The sequence below is a fragment of the Neolamprologus multifasciatus genome, chromosome 10, assembly GCF_963576455.1.
Source record: "Neolamprologus multifasciatus chromosome 10, fNeoMul1.2, whole genome shotgun sequence".
NCBI classification, from domain to species: domain Eukaryota; kingdom Metazoa; phylum Chordata; class Actinopteri; order Cichliformes; family Cichlidae; genus Neolamprologus; species Neolamprologus multifasciatus.
Window position 1 is genome coordinate 32,746,996 of NC_140448.1, and position 12,895 is coordinate 32,759,890.

At 43.8% G+C, this 12,895-nt stretch overlaps 2 protein-coding genes and 1 long non-coding RNA gene across 3 annotated transcripts; 1 reads left to right on the forward strand and 2 right to left on the reverse strand.

The window, feature by feature from the left end:
- Nucleotides 1-230: 230 nt before the first annotated feature.
- LOC146510592 (uncharacterized) lies at nucleotides 231-1,885 on the reverse strand. The gene is made up of 2 exons (XM_085175508.1): nucleotides 422-1,885; nucleotides 231-305 (listed from the first exon to the last, which is right to left on the reverse strand). Exons 1-2 carry the CDS (start codon nucleotides 1,676-1,678, stop codon nucleotides 231-233), a joined length of 1,332 nt encoding a protein of 443 aa, XP_085031634.1. The 5' UTR covers nucleotides 1,679-1,885.
- Nucleotides 1,886-2,356: 471 nt separating this feature from the next.
- Nucleotides 2,357-9,155, reverse strand: LOC146510593 (odorant receptor 131-2-like). Its single transcript, XM_085175648.1, has one exon. The coding sequence runs from the start codon at nucleotides 9,130-9,132 to the stop codon at nucleotides 8,194-8,196; it is 939 nt and encodes a 312-aa protein (XP_085031774.1). The 5' UTR covers nucleotides 9,133-9,155; the 3' UTR covers nucleotides 2,357-8,193.
- Nucleotides 9,156-11,629: 2,474 nt separating this feature from the next.
- LOC146510594 (uncharacterized) lies at nucleotides 11,630-12,895 on the forward strand. The gene is made up of 3 exons (XR_014876417.1): nucleotides 11,630-11,858; nucleotides 11,974-12,048; nucleotides 12,200-12,895. It is a non-coding gene; the product is annotated as an uncharacterized LOC146510594 (long non-coding RNA).

Consider the following 12,895-nt stretch of genomic DNA (forward strand, 5'->3'; position numbering starts at 1 on the left):
GCCCATGAAAGGCGCAGAGGCCCAGACAACAGTCCCGAAAAGGTTCAGGGGGCCGGCCCGGAGGCTGACGGCACAATAGTCCAAACCCGGGCAGTTCAGGGGGGCGGCTCGGAGGCTGACGGCCCAAGAGCCCAGAAAACAGTTCAGGGGGCTGGGCAGGCGGGAGGCACCGGTGGCGACGGAGCAGGTCAGGAGGCCGGCCGGGCGGGAGGTACCGGGTGCGACGTAGTTCAGGGGGCCGTCCATGACGGCGGCGACGTAGTTCTGGGGGCCGTCCATGACGGCAATGACGTCCAGTCATCGGCCTGGAAAGTGGCCGAAAAGGACGTGCAGGACGAGCAGGCCGGACAGGACGAGCAGGCCGGACAGGACGTGCAGGACGAGCAGGCCGGACAGGACGTGCAGGACGAGCAGGCCGGACAGGACGTGCAGGACCAGACGGCATTGGGACCTCAGGCGCAGATGAAGCTAGACGGAGCAAGGCAGGACCAGGCGAAGCTGAAGACCCGGAGGCTGGACCAGGCGGAGCTGAAGACTCAGAGGCTGGACCAGGCGGAGCTGAAGACTCAGAGGCTGGACCAGGCGGAGCTGAAGACTCGGAAGCTGGACCAGGCGGAGCTGAAGACTCGGAAGCTGGACCAGGCGGAGCTGAAGACTTGGAGGCTGGACCAGGCGAGGGTGGCGCTGCAGGCGACGGCGTGGGAGCCGCAGGTGGTGGCGCTGCAGGCAACGGCGTGGGAGCCGCAGGTGGTGGCTGGACGGGCCCCTCGGACCCCCCAGCTGACGAGGCAGGAGGCTGGACGGGCTCCTCGGACCCTCCAGCGGGAAAAAACGGCTGAAGCGGTTCCTCGGACCCTCCAGCGGGAACAAACGGCTGAAGCGGTTCCTCGGACCCTCCAGCGGGAACAAACGGCTGAAGCGCTTCCTCGGACCTTCCAGCGGGAACAGACGGCTGAAGCGCTTCCTCGGACCCTCCAGCGGGAACAGACGGCTGAAGCGCTTCCTCGGACCTTCCAGCGGGAACAGACGGCTGAAGCGGTTCCTCGGACCCTCCAGCGGGAACAGACGGCTGAAGCGGTTCCTCGGACCCTCCAGCGGGAACAGACGGCTGAAGCGGTTCCTCGGACCCTTCAGCGGAGACGGAAGATGGCTGGAGCGGTTCTCCAAAACCCCCAGTGGGAACAACAGGTGGCAGAACAGATGATTGAGGAGAGGAGCGAAGGTGGCGTCGTTTCCTTCTGGATGAGGGAACTGAAACTGGCGGAGAAACGGACACCTCTTCATCGTCCGACCACATAGCTGCCAGGAAAAAGGCAGGTGAACAGACAGGTGAAAGAGGTCCCGGCTGGTGTGTGGAAGGAGAGGAAGTCTGTGGTAGCGTTGAGGCAGGTGGTGAGTGTGTGTTGTCCTGGGGCGGCGGTAAAGAAGTGGAGGTGGAGGTAGAGAGAGCAAGGTCGCCAGCCCTGACTTGCTCCCTCCAGGCAGCTATGGAGCTGCCCAGCACAGCGTCCGTAGAAAGCTGCGTAAGCCGAGGGTTGCTCCGAATGATGGCATCTACAGCGCTTAGCCCAACTGCCATGGTCCTCAAATCGTTGGCCTGAGCAATGCGGTCAAGGAGCTTAATCATCCGCTCCAACTCAGCGTTGAAGTCAAAAGCTGAAGAGTCTGCGGGGTCCATGTTCTGGTCGTGATCTTCTGTCAGCTTAGGGCTGTGTGCAGGCAGGAGTGGAAGTAGAAGGACCCAATGTGCAGACACTCGGAGGCGGAAAGTAACTCAAAACTCAGCTTTTATTGCTGAATGGCAAAACGTGGCAAAATGTAACAAAAATCCAAATAAACTTACATGAACAGGCAGACGGAACACACAGCATAAATGAGAGTAGATCACGACCAGTGTTGGGTAAGTTACTTTAAAATAGTAACTTAGTTACATTACTAGTTACTTCTATCAAAAGTAACTCAGTTACTTCAAGTTACTCGTTACTTTCAAAGTAACTAGTTACTAGGGAAAGTAACTTTGGTTACTGCGCAGTTACCAGCTGTCAGCTGCCTAAAAAAGGATCCTGGGGTTATCTGTCTCTCAGAAACAGTTCATAACTTCCCTTCAACTCATTTATGTCACCTAAAAGGTAAACCTGTTTCTCCATCACCTGTTCAGCTCTGATGAGTCAGTAAGGACGTCTCCTGGTTTCATCTTCATGTTTCCCTCTCACCAGATAACCAAACTGATATCATGACCAGCAGCTTTTTTGCAGCTGTGGCTCCAGCAAACATCAGCTGATACTAGAAATTAATATTAAATAAATTCTAACAACAGCTGATCAAGCTTAAACGTGCGGCTGTTGTTTAGCGCGACATCGGCTGGTTTCTTCTTTCTGGCGCAAAGTGGGCGATAAACAAACAAGAGAGACGATCAGCTGATCGTTGATCAGTTTCATGATTGGAGTAGAAACGGGAGAGGGAGGGGGGAGAATGAAAGAAGAAGAGGCAGCTGTGCAGCAAAGACACAGAATAACTCCAGCTTTGTGCCTTTTTCATTGTAGCTGAATTACGGGACAAACTGATCCTTTTCACCTCAATAAGAAACGCGTAATATTTTCTCTGAATACCAGACGGGACGGTTGGCAACTCTAATAACTTATGAACAAAATAAAGTTCAACATCAGTAACATCATAGCACCCACCCAGCTGTATAGAAACTCCGTCATGCTAGCTAGTACGCAGTACGGAAAAAGTCAGAATAACGAAAATAAACTCCACCTAAACTTGGTTCATATCTGACCCAGATAGACTGCAGGTCATAACTTCTTACCTGAAGTTCAGTTCACACTTGGACCGGCGGCCGCCTCGGGTCTCTTTTCCTTCTGCGTCCCCTTTCCCTCATCCACCTGCTGGCCTCCACCACTTGCTAATGTTACAGAAGCTCCGCGATGCCACCACACGAAGTAACGAGTAACGACCCTATCTAAATCCCAGTAACGACTAACGCATTCCTGATTTTGGCATAATAACTAGTTACCGTGCTCGTTACCACAATAATAACGTAGTTACTGTAACGCGTTACTTAATAACGTGTTAGTCCCAACACTGATCACGACACAGACACAAAGAAACACAGGGCTTAAATACACAGAGGGAGCAATCAGGGAATGGGTAACAGGAGGGAAACACAGCTGGGGCAAATCAGGCCTAACGAGACAAGGGGAAGCAAAACCAGACACATTAACATCAGACATGGACTTTCAAAGTAAAACAGGAAACATAACACAGACTCACAGGCAGGCACTATAACAAAGGGAACAGAGACGTGAGACCAGGGCAGACACAGACACTGACTGGACGTGGGGATACAGCAGACAGGGGATACAGCAACTATGGAACACAGACAGAAAACCAGAACACTAAAACTCTAACCAAACCCCACCCAGAGAACCTAAACTAAGAATAATCCTAAAACCCATAAAGCAAAGCTAGAATATAATGAAATAGCAAAATCAAAGAACCAAAAACACAAAACACTGGGTCGACGACCCAGGGACCCTAACAGTCTGTTGCTCATACTCTACAAAAAACATGCAGTTTCCTGTCAGCCTGGGACCTAGTCTCAAAGCTGGCCTTTTATACATAAAACAATCTAATGAGCAGATACGCATTAAAAAAAATATCTCTCTATTTCTTAACACTAGTCACGGTTTTTAAAAATAAAGTCCATGTACGACAGCTTCCCCCTGCCATATTCTCTAGCTTTGAGGTGCAGCTTCTTGAGCTGGTCTGCTCCTCCCTGATTCTCTGTGCTGTGTTGTATTGTCCACCGAAACTCAATAAGGATTTTATCTGTGGGTTCGCTGACTTTCTAGGAAACCTCTTTGTTTGTTAAGGTAACCTCTAAGTTATGACTGTATTCTCATCACTGGTGATTTTAATATCCATGTTTGTTGTGAGTTGGACCCGCTGGTCAAGGACTTTCTTTCCCTTATAGACTCTTTTAACCTTACTCAGTGGGTCAGAAAACCAACTCATATTAAGGGCCACACGCTTGACTTAGTACTGTCCTACGGCCTGGACATTTGCATCACGGACATTTACAACCCTGGGATTCTGACCATTTCCCAGTTATGTTCAATGTCAAAACGTGTAATGTGGAGCTGAAATGTGAGGGTCCTGTGCAAAATGTGCGTATGATTAATTCGGAGACTATTGTCCAGTTCTCTACGGCCCTGACCAACTCCGCCTTCTACGATGCTAACTGTAATAGAGCTACACCGGTTAACGAACTCATTAACTCTTTTATCGCCACTTGTACTTCTATCTTAGACCATGTAGCCCCCTTAAAGACTAAATGCCTCAAACCATCCCGTCAACCATGGCTGAATGACTGCACCCGTACTCTCAGACGTGAATGTCGCCAAGCTGAGAGGAGATGGAAGAATGACAAACTTCCGATCTCCTTGGACATTTTTCATAATTGCCTGAAGAAATATCAGAAAGCTGTTAAAACCACAAAAGCGTCTTTTCTATCGGAGATTGATTCCTTCTCTCACCCAACCGGTCGCAGCAGATGGACTCCCCTCCCTGAGCCTGGTTCTGCTGTAGGTTTCTTCCTGTTAAAAGGGAGTTTTTTCTCAACTAATTTTTCTCAAAAATTTTCGGGAGAGCAAATATAAGGTGACCTTTTCCAGATTACAATGGGCTGAGGAGAAGCCATCTGTGGGAACCTCGGAGTTCCTGTCTAAAAGGATTGCCGCGTGTCAATCCAGACCAAAAATGATAAACAAGTGTTTTTCTTTTGTGTGAATGTGTGTGACTGAACTGCAATGGACTGACGACGTGGACTAAAGGTTTGACTTACTTGACACTGAGACAACGACTGGACCAAGGTTAGGATGAATGAAGGTTGACAAACAATTAACCATGTAAGGGAGAGAAGGAGACTGGAGGTTCACATAAGTTTGGAGCTGAAGACTTTTTTGGGTTGCTGATGTTTGATTTAAGAAAATTTTGTTTTATTGACTGGGTTTAGATTATGGTAGTAAATTATATAGTGGGGAAAATGCCAAATGCTAAAGGGGAGAAAATGTTGGATGTTACTCATGTTACTATTAACAAAAGCAGGCGACTGTAGAAGTCAATTCAATTTTATAGAGAAAAATAATTACAACCAAAGCAATATTTATGAGTCACATAGGGGATTGCTAGACTTTTCATATAAAATGCAGTTATAAAATAACAAACACTTGTCCAAGTGACCAAGGTTTTGCCCTTTAAAACAGTAAATTATTAAAAGAGCTGGTACTGGCATATATATATATATATATATATATATTGGGTAAGTCTGATGAAGTGAAATCAAAATGTACCATTACATTAAGAGGAGCAAAAGGAAATCAAAATGTGGAAATTGTGTATGAAGAACATGACTGATCACTGTTCTGTCTTAAGTTTTGTTACAACACAGATTGCATTATAAGTGGGAAAATTGAGTTTTAAAAATTAAGTTAATGTTAACACACAGGTGTTGTTACAGCTCTGAGTGGAGCCAGGAGCTTAAAAGATTTAACATGAGGATTAAACTGATTTTATTCCTGAACACAGGTTTGGAGGTCCGGAGGAAGTGTACCTGAGAGGATGATTGCTGAGGGTTTTAGAGAAATAATATGACTAACCTTTTTCTTTTAATTTTATAAGAGGTGGTTTTCAGTTTTAGGAGCTGGTCTTTAGCTTACTTGACACATAGGATGTGTCAAGAAGGGGGGATTTGGGGTTTAATTTGAAATAAGGGGCTTTAGGATCATTTTATGACTTTCTGGGGGTTTAATAATTTAGCTATGATAAAACTTACTCATAAGTAATTGCTTTTATGCTTAAACTTAATTGATTGAAAATGTTTGTTTTCTCTTTGAATAGAAGAAGTGGTTATAATGAGTTTCTTACATGAAGAGATGATCTATTGTGAAAGGTGATAGAGTGTAGTAAAAGGTCAATGTAAAAAATACTTGCAGAGAAAGATAGCAGGAAGTTAAGACATGGTTTACTTGGAAACTTTGCACTTGCAGAGCAACAGTTTTTTGTACAGGATGTTCATGATCAGATAAGAGAAGAAGAGAGCTTCTTAAAAGGGTGTCAAAAGTGTCTCTTACCCAAATGAATAACATTGAAGATTATTTATATATAAATGATTTTTTTATACACACATTGCAATTGTGCTCATAGGAGTTGTCACTCGGTCAAGTAAAGGTCAAAAACGTCATTCAGCGTGACTGACTGAACTGATATATTGTAGGGATGACCTTGAGTGCCGATGGATAAATGCCAACAGACTTATTTCATTTCATTTCATTTATTTATTTCACGCTTGGTACAACAGTTTCCACAGTTAGTTCTTTCAGACAAACCAACCACACTTTCTATCAGTAAAGCACTGCAGCCATGTGTGAAAAGGAGCAGGAAGAAGAAAAATATTCTTATTAAACCCTGCCCCCTATCTACAATCCAACTTATATTGCAAGTGGGCACCAAAAGTCAAGGAACAAACTAACATTAACATTTATCTCCGGTCCTAACTCAAACCAAACAACAAATTTACAATCAGAATATACCACTCCACATAGTAACAAGGAGAAAAGATAAGTAAATAAAATAAATGAGGCAAAAAAATAATGGATCCTTTTTCAATTAACTCCAATTTATACACATAATTAGGCTAATCCTTTTGATTAGAGAGTCCTGAAAGGTTGAACCAATTTTGAAGAATTAAGAGAACAATTGATGAACATAATATGTTATGGAGGCGTAGCAGGGAGATTTCAGGACCGCAGCGACCACAGGGGTTGCCGAGAATCCAGGAAGCCCCAGACCGAACGGAACCAACCAGAGAAAGGGGAACCCGAAAAAGAAGCACAGAGCACAGAGAACCACAGTTCCAGAAAATGTGTTGTTTAGGAGATTAAAAGAACGGGAGTAAATTTTTGAAGAGGAAATAATATTTAATATTGGGCAGCGCTGGTTAGCAGAGTTTGACTGAACTCAAAAGCAATTTATTAGCTCGGTGTTTGCAACCTTGTCACATGATGATCACTAATGAGTGATGTTAATTTCTCTTTCACTGTTACCCACTAGTTTGGTCTTCTGTTGTTCTTAGTGAATGAAGTAATGAATTACATTTCTAAAGAACTCCGTTATAGAAAGTAATTAATATACTAATACACTTTGCAACATAGTTACCAGGTACCTACGCACACCTGAGGCCTTAGTGCCACACACTGACATGAATTCTTATTTTAATGAAAACACAGACAGGGAAAGTGTGATTTTTTTTTAAATAATTCTTTGGGGGTGCATAACATTAGCTGGCACAATGTGAGCTTGGATTTGACCTCTGAATTCAACCTTGTCATGCGATGACTTCAGAAGATCAGGGTTGAGGTAAGGCAGTATAGGATGAGATTTTATCCAGGTGCCAGTCATGCACCCTCTCTTCTTGTGTTTTCACTTCTTTGATGAAGGAGATTTCTTCTCAGATGATAAAATATAGATATGATTCATATCTTGAATTTGAAGGTGTACACACAAATTCAAATTGGTTTCTAACGGTTCTATGATTTCTCCTCCAGCTTTATATATGAAAATGTGAATAGGCAGAATGTGCATCTGGCCAAGGGGAATGATTAGCTGAGTGGAAAAATATAAGTGACTGTTGAACTGGGAGTGGGGAGTGTAGATATATTTGTAGCCTCAGTATCGCTCTGCGTTGGTTGAAAAGAGTGACACAACACATGACCAGAGTGACACTTGATGATGTCCCTCATGAAAATGGCAAGTGTTTAAATCATGCTTGTTAAGCATGATGGTGTTATGGAGGTGAAAACTGTCTATACATAGCAAATGACTATATTAGGCCCGGTGGTATGATGGAAACACTAATTCTGAAAAAAAAAAAAAGGTTAGTGATTGGTCTGAGTCAAAGTCAAGGTGGCAGTTTACTTCGGCAATGACTTTAATTTTCCAATCAGCAGCAGGATCAAGAACAAGAAAGAGTTTGGCAAAAAGCTGGAATTTTATATTTGAAAATAATTAACAGTGTACTCCAGTCTGGATCAGTTTAATATGAGAGGTGTACATCTTGCAGAAACCCAGCAGATAATCTGAGGCTTACTTTTATTAAACCATTTCAGATTCCAGGTGAAATATTGCAAGTTACTGACTTTGTTTCTGATGACAGCATAGGTGGTACATGAGGACAGGTCTGATGGTCTGATCTCTTAGCCCATAGACTAGAGAACTCAGGCATCTGGGTAAGATAAGAAAGCACAAATAAAATACATTCTGAACCCATGAAAATATTGTCATTGTTACAGTTCTTGAAAGGGCTGCGAGCAAAGGGTTATAAATAGTAGAGGAGAGACTCAGGCACAGCTGCATCATATTCAACAGCAGAGTGTTTCGAGCTCTACGTGCTAAAGCTTTGTTTGCAGAGGCCAACCTGGCAGCTAATATCACACCGATATAAGAAAAAATGACTGCCACACCAGCTGATACAAACACTAAACATGTGAAAGCGGTGTCATATTGATCAGACCTTGTCCCGAGTAATAGAGCAATTTTAGAACAACTGTCTTTCATCTGCAGGTTTTTCAACACTTCAAATGGGGAAAAAAAGATGAGTCGAGTGAGATTATTTAGTGAACTGATAATCCAAATCACAATGATAGCAGCCCCTGTGTTTCTGATGGTGATGATGGTAGGATACCTCAGTGGGTAGCACACAGCTACATATCTCTCCAGAGGCATCACCGAAAGGGTGAGAGGGGAGATCCCAGTGGTGAGATTGGCCAGCAAGCTGAGACATACACATACAGGATATGGCAATTTTACTTTAAAAATAGAGAGTAGGAAAAGAACCTGACTCTGTGCCAGCTGCACAGTGTCTGCAAAAAGGAGGTTATACAGAAGAATGTAACGGGGAGTGTCACGAAACACCGGCTTACTCCTCAGTGTGAACAACATGGTCCCATTAAGGAAGAGAAAAATAAAAGATGGAACTGTTGACAGAGTGGAAACAATAATTACCCTCAGTAGGTCCTGATACTGCACTTCAATAGACATGTTAGTGTAAGACTGAGATACATTTGACATTGCAGAAAATTTATGACATGTAAAACATAAATCTGTTGAAGTCAGTGTAGCACAGAATCCCAATAATTGCTGTATTCATAAAGGAGAAAAAACATTAAAATATCTCACAAAAGGCTGGTGGTTGATAAAAATCCCAGTCCCACAAAAAGATTTTACTGTTCCTACCAGCAGTCATCAGGTCAGGATCTGTGTTTGCCCATTGTTGGCAGAGCTCTTCTACAGAGTTGGTCTGACATTGCATACAATTTATTCGTTCTGTCCTCGCAACCTTGCAGTGTCATGTGACACTCAGTTGCAGTGTCACATGACAATGATCACTAATGAGCAATGTAAACATTCTTCTTTGTTTTTGCCCATCCCGTTTGGTTCTGTAGCCATCAGAATTTCTGTCTGAAGGCCAAAGAAGATGCCCAACAGATTTACTTTGGCAAGTGGATCATCACGGCCTTGCCATATTGGTCCAACTTTGTTATTATTATTTGTTTATTTTATTTTCAGTTCTTACAGATTGGACAGATATGACTGGAGGATAGGAAATGGAGAAAGAAAGTAAGAGAGGGAGGGAAAGAAAAACAGAGGGGAAGAGGGACAGTGAGAAAGTGCACATAAAAAAATTAACCGGATCACTTGATAAGAAAAGAAAAAAGAACAAAAGAGAAAACAAGCAAAAAAGAGATCAACATAAACACAACACCATTACAATAATCTAGCTAAGTGTAAATTACAGTAGATACTAATTATTGAATGTTATGGTGCATCACGCAAGACCAACAGTGCACAGTGTACTTTGAGGTAGCAGCCAAGAAAGGTGTAGTTTGTGTCTGTGAACACCCTTGTTCACAAACCAGCATTGTTGGGAAGGTTACTTTTACCTCTTCTACTACAGATAACAGAATACATGCTCCAAAATGTATTTTGTAACATATTCCATCACGTTACTCAATGAGAGTAACATATTCTGAATACTTTGGATGCGCCAGAGTGGACCGAGCCCCAGGCTCAGAGGCCCCTGGAAGGGGCCCAACCGAGCCACGGGTGCCAGGCCCCGCCAAGCAGCCACCAGGTGTAAGTTGGTGCACGCCTGAGCGCCCAGTCCAGGACACCAAGAACCACCAACGTACCGACATCTGAGGGCATCAGAGTGTGGAAAAGAGAGAAAGGCCTACATATCTTGGAGGGCCTGAGGTGACCCAACCTGACATATAGACACAGACGTACAGGAACAAACAGACACAAATGTGTCCCACCCTCATGCACACATATACAGATACTCGACACTCACCCAAAGCAGAGACAGACACAAATGGACACTGTACACACAACCACTCTCCCCAAACATACCCTATACCCCAGGGCCAGGTAGCCTTGCCCCCAGAGAGGGAAACTGCACCTAGACCCAGGAGATGTTACCCTTTTCCCTGGGGTGGAGACAAGCAGACCGTCCCCGGCTCCACAGTAGCAGGGAGGCCCCACATCCCAGACCTCTGTCATGGTCTGGGTGAATGCTCAAACTTTTCTGCGTCCTGGTGATTCCACCTCAGGGGGAGGCCCTATTTCCTTGTCATCATTACGCCTGAGAGTAATTAGGCTGCAGGCTTTTTATGATCAGCGTTCTCAAGAACTCATCGCCAGAACGTCTGCTAACTCACGTTGGTGAAGGCTTCTATAATCAATGAAGAAACATAGTCATAGATATTCTCGTGCTAACGTTATTTTCTGTCCTCACAGTAATCCACTGGATATCGCTGCTCCCCACTGCGACACTGGCCCGTTAATCCGCTGATCAACTCGCAGATCCTCCGCACCTCTTTACCTACCTGCCCCCTTGCCCAGCCTCAGATATTCACGGAGTTATTCTCTGGACTCTCCTGTTTTTATATTCGGATCACTTACCCCCCTCCACGCCTTGTTTCCTCCAGCAAAAAAGTAAGACCGGTTACATTTCACCACACTGTTGTAACGGCTGGAACACCTCCTCACACCTGTCTCCCTCATTACAGTGTTTTTGCCACATAATTCCTCTCTGGCTTCATTTCACGGTTGCTGCTCCGCATGTTATCTGGTGTCGGGTTCCCCTCTTTGGTCCACGACAGCTCAAAGACTCCCTCTTGGACCTCACCACCCATTTAACCGATTAACTAGTACCTCGTTTTCAGTTCGTGTTGTTGAGCCTGTTAGAGTCTAAAGTCTCTTTCATGTCTTTGAAGCGTTTGAATGTGTGTCCATAGGAACACAGTGTATTTTCGTTCATAGTGCCTTCAAAGAAGAAGTGTAGTTCCCTTAGTATTGCGGCTAAATGCTCGCTCATAGTGGTTTTTAATAGGAAAAGTTAAGTTGCGCTCTCAGCATGGTAGCTGTAATCTCATCTCCTGCGTCTTATTTAAGAACTTCTAGTTTAGAATCTTTTGCCACCTAAGTCGCTCGCTCTTAGTTCATAGTGGATGTGTCTGATGTGTTTTTGCATCCTTGTACATTTAGTGTTTCCATGCCAGACCATCTTGATTGAATGTAACTTTGCTCCACAGAAGTTTTATGGTAGACATATTCATATTGGTATCTAATAAATGATTAATTCTTAGATTTTATCGAACGTTAATTTATAAATTGTTTCTGTCTTTATGTTTGTTTCAGATTATGCAAGATGAAATTATTCAGTCAGCAAGACACTTGCTGCAGTTGCTGACATCATCCAACCGAACTGCTGCTGTGATGAATCATAATACAAGGTTTACTTTAGCAAGACTTATGAGTTAATGCTACATTTACTGTAACTAAATTGTTATATATTTTTTGTGTCCAATATTGTCTCCATATGATTTTGTTTTTTGCAACATCTTGCAGAGAACAGAGTCAAGGTGGCCAGGGTACCAGCTTGGTCAACCCTGAAAGACCATCCGTTCATCAAGAAATGACCAGGTGAAAAAGTCATAAACTAAACACTCTGCATGGAATTTAGGATGCAACTTTATCTTACCTGCTCTACACTCAGGGCTTGAATTACAACAACAGTCAATCACATAAAAAAATATACTTTTGGTAGTTCTGTGTCTCTCTCCTCCAAACCCAGATGGCTGCTGGTACTGAACCGGGTTCTGGTTCTGCTGGAGGGTTCTTATTGTTAAAGGGGAGTTTTTCCTCTGCACTGTCACTTCATGCTGCTCAGTGTGAGGGATTGTTGAGGTTGAGTCCATATGTCCTGGGAACAACTGCTGGGCAATGACACCATGCAATCTTCTGGGATTCCTTAGAGAGAAAACCTGTGAACTGCACTTGTCCTTGGTCTTCACAGCTCACCTTTTTACTGTTTATTGAATCAAAATGCTCCAGTGACATGGATTCTACATGTAACTGATGTGATGTTCTATGAAGTGGTTTTAATTAAAAAAAAGGCAAAAATTTGTTTGTTTCTTTATTCAATTTTTGAACAGTGGGACTCAGTCAGTACATATTCAGTAAATGCAAATTATTTACACGGCAGTGCACTACAGGCACAAATCTAGACCCCTAGATAAAACATTATGGCATTATAGCAGTGACAACTCCTCCACAGTAGCAGGTGGGATTTTTCTTTTTTGAGGACGGCTCCTTTTACCTGTCACTACAGATGGTCTGTTTATGTTTTGATCAAGAGCCTTTTTTTTGGGCAGCTGAAGAGAAGTCTATCTTATGGCCAACCTCTGACTGTATCTTGGTCACGTTACCCAGCAAAACCCAGCATGCAGGTTCATCTGTAACAGTCCTTGTGCCACAGATCAACACTGCT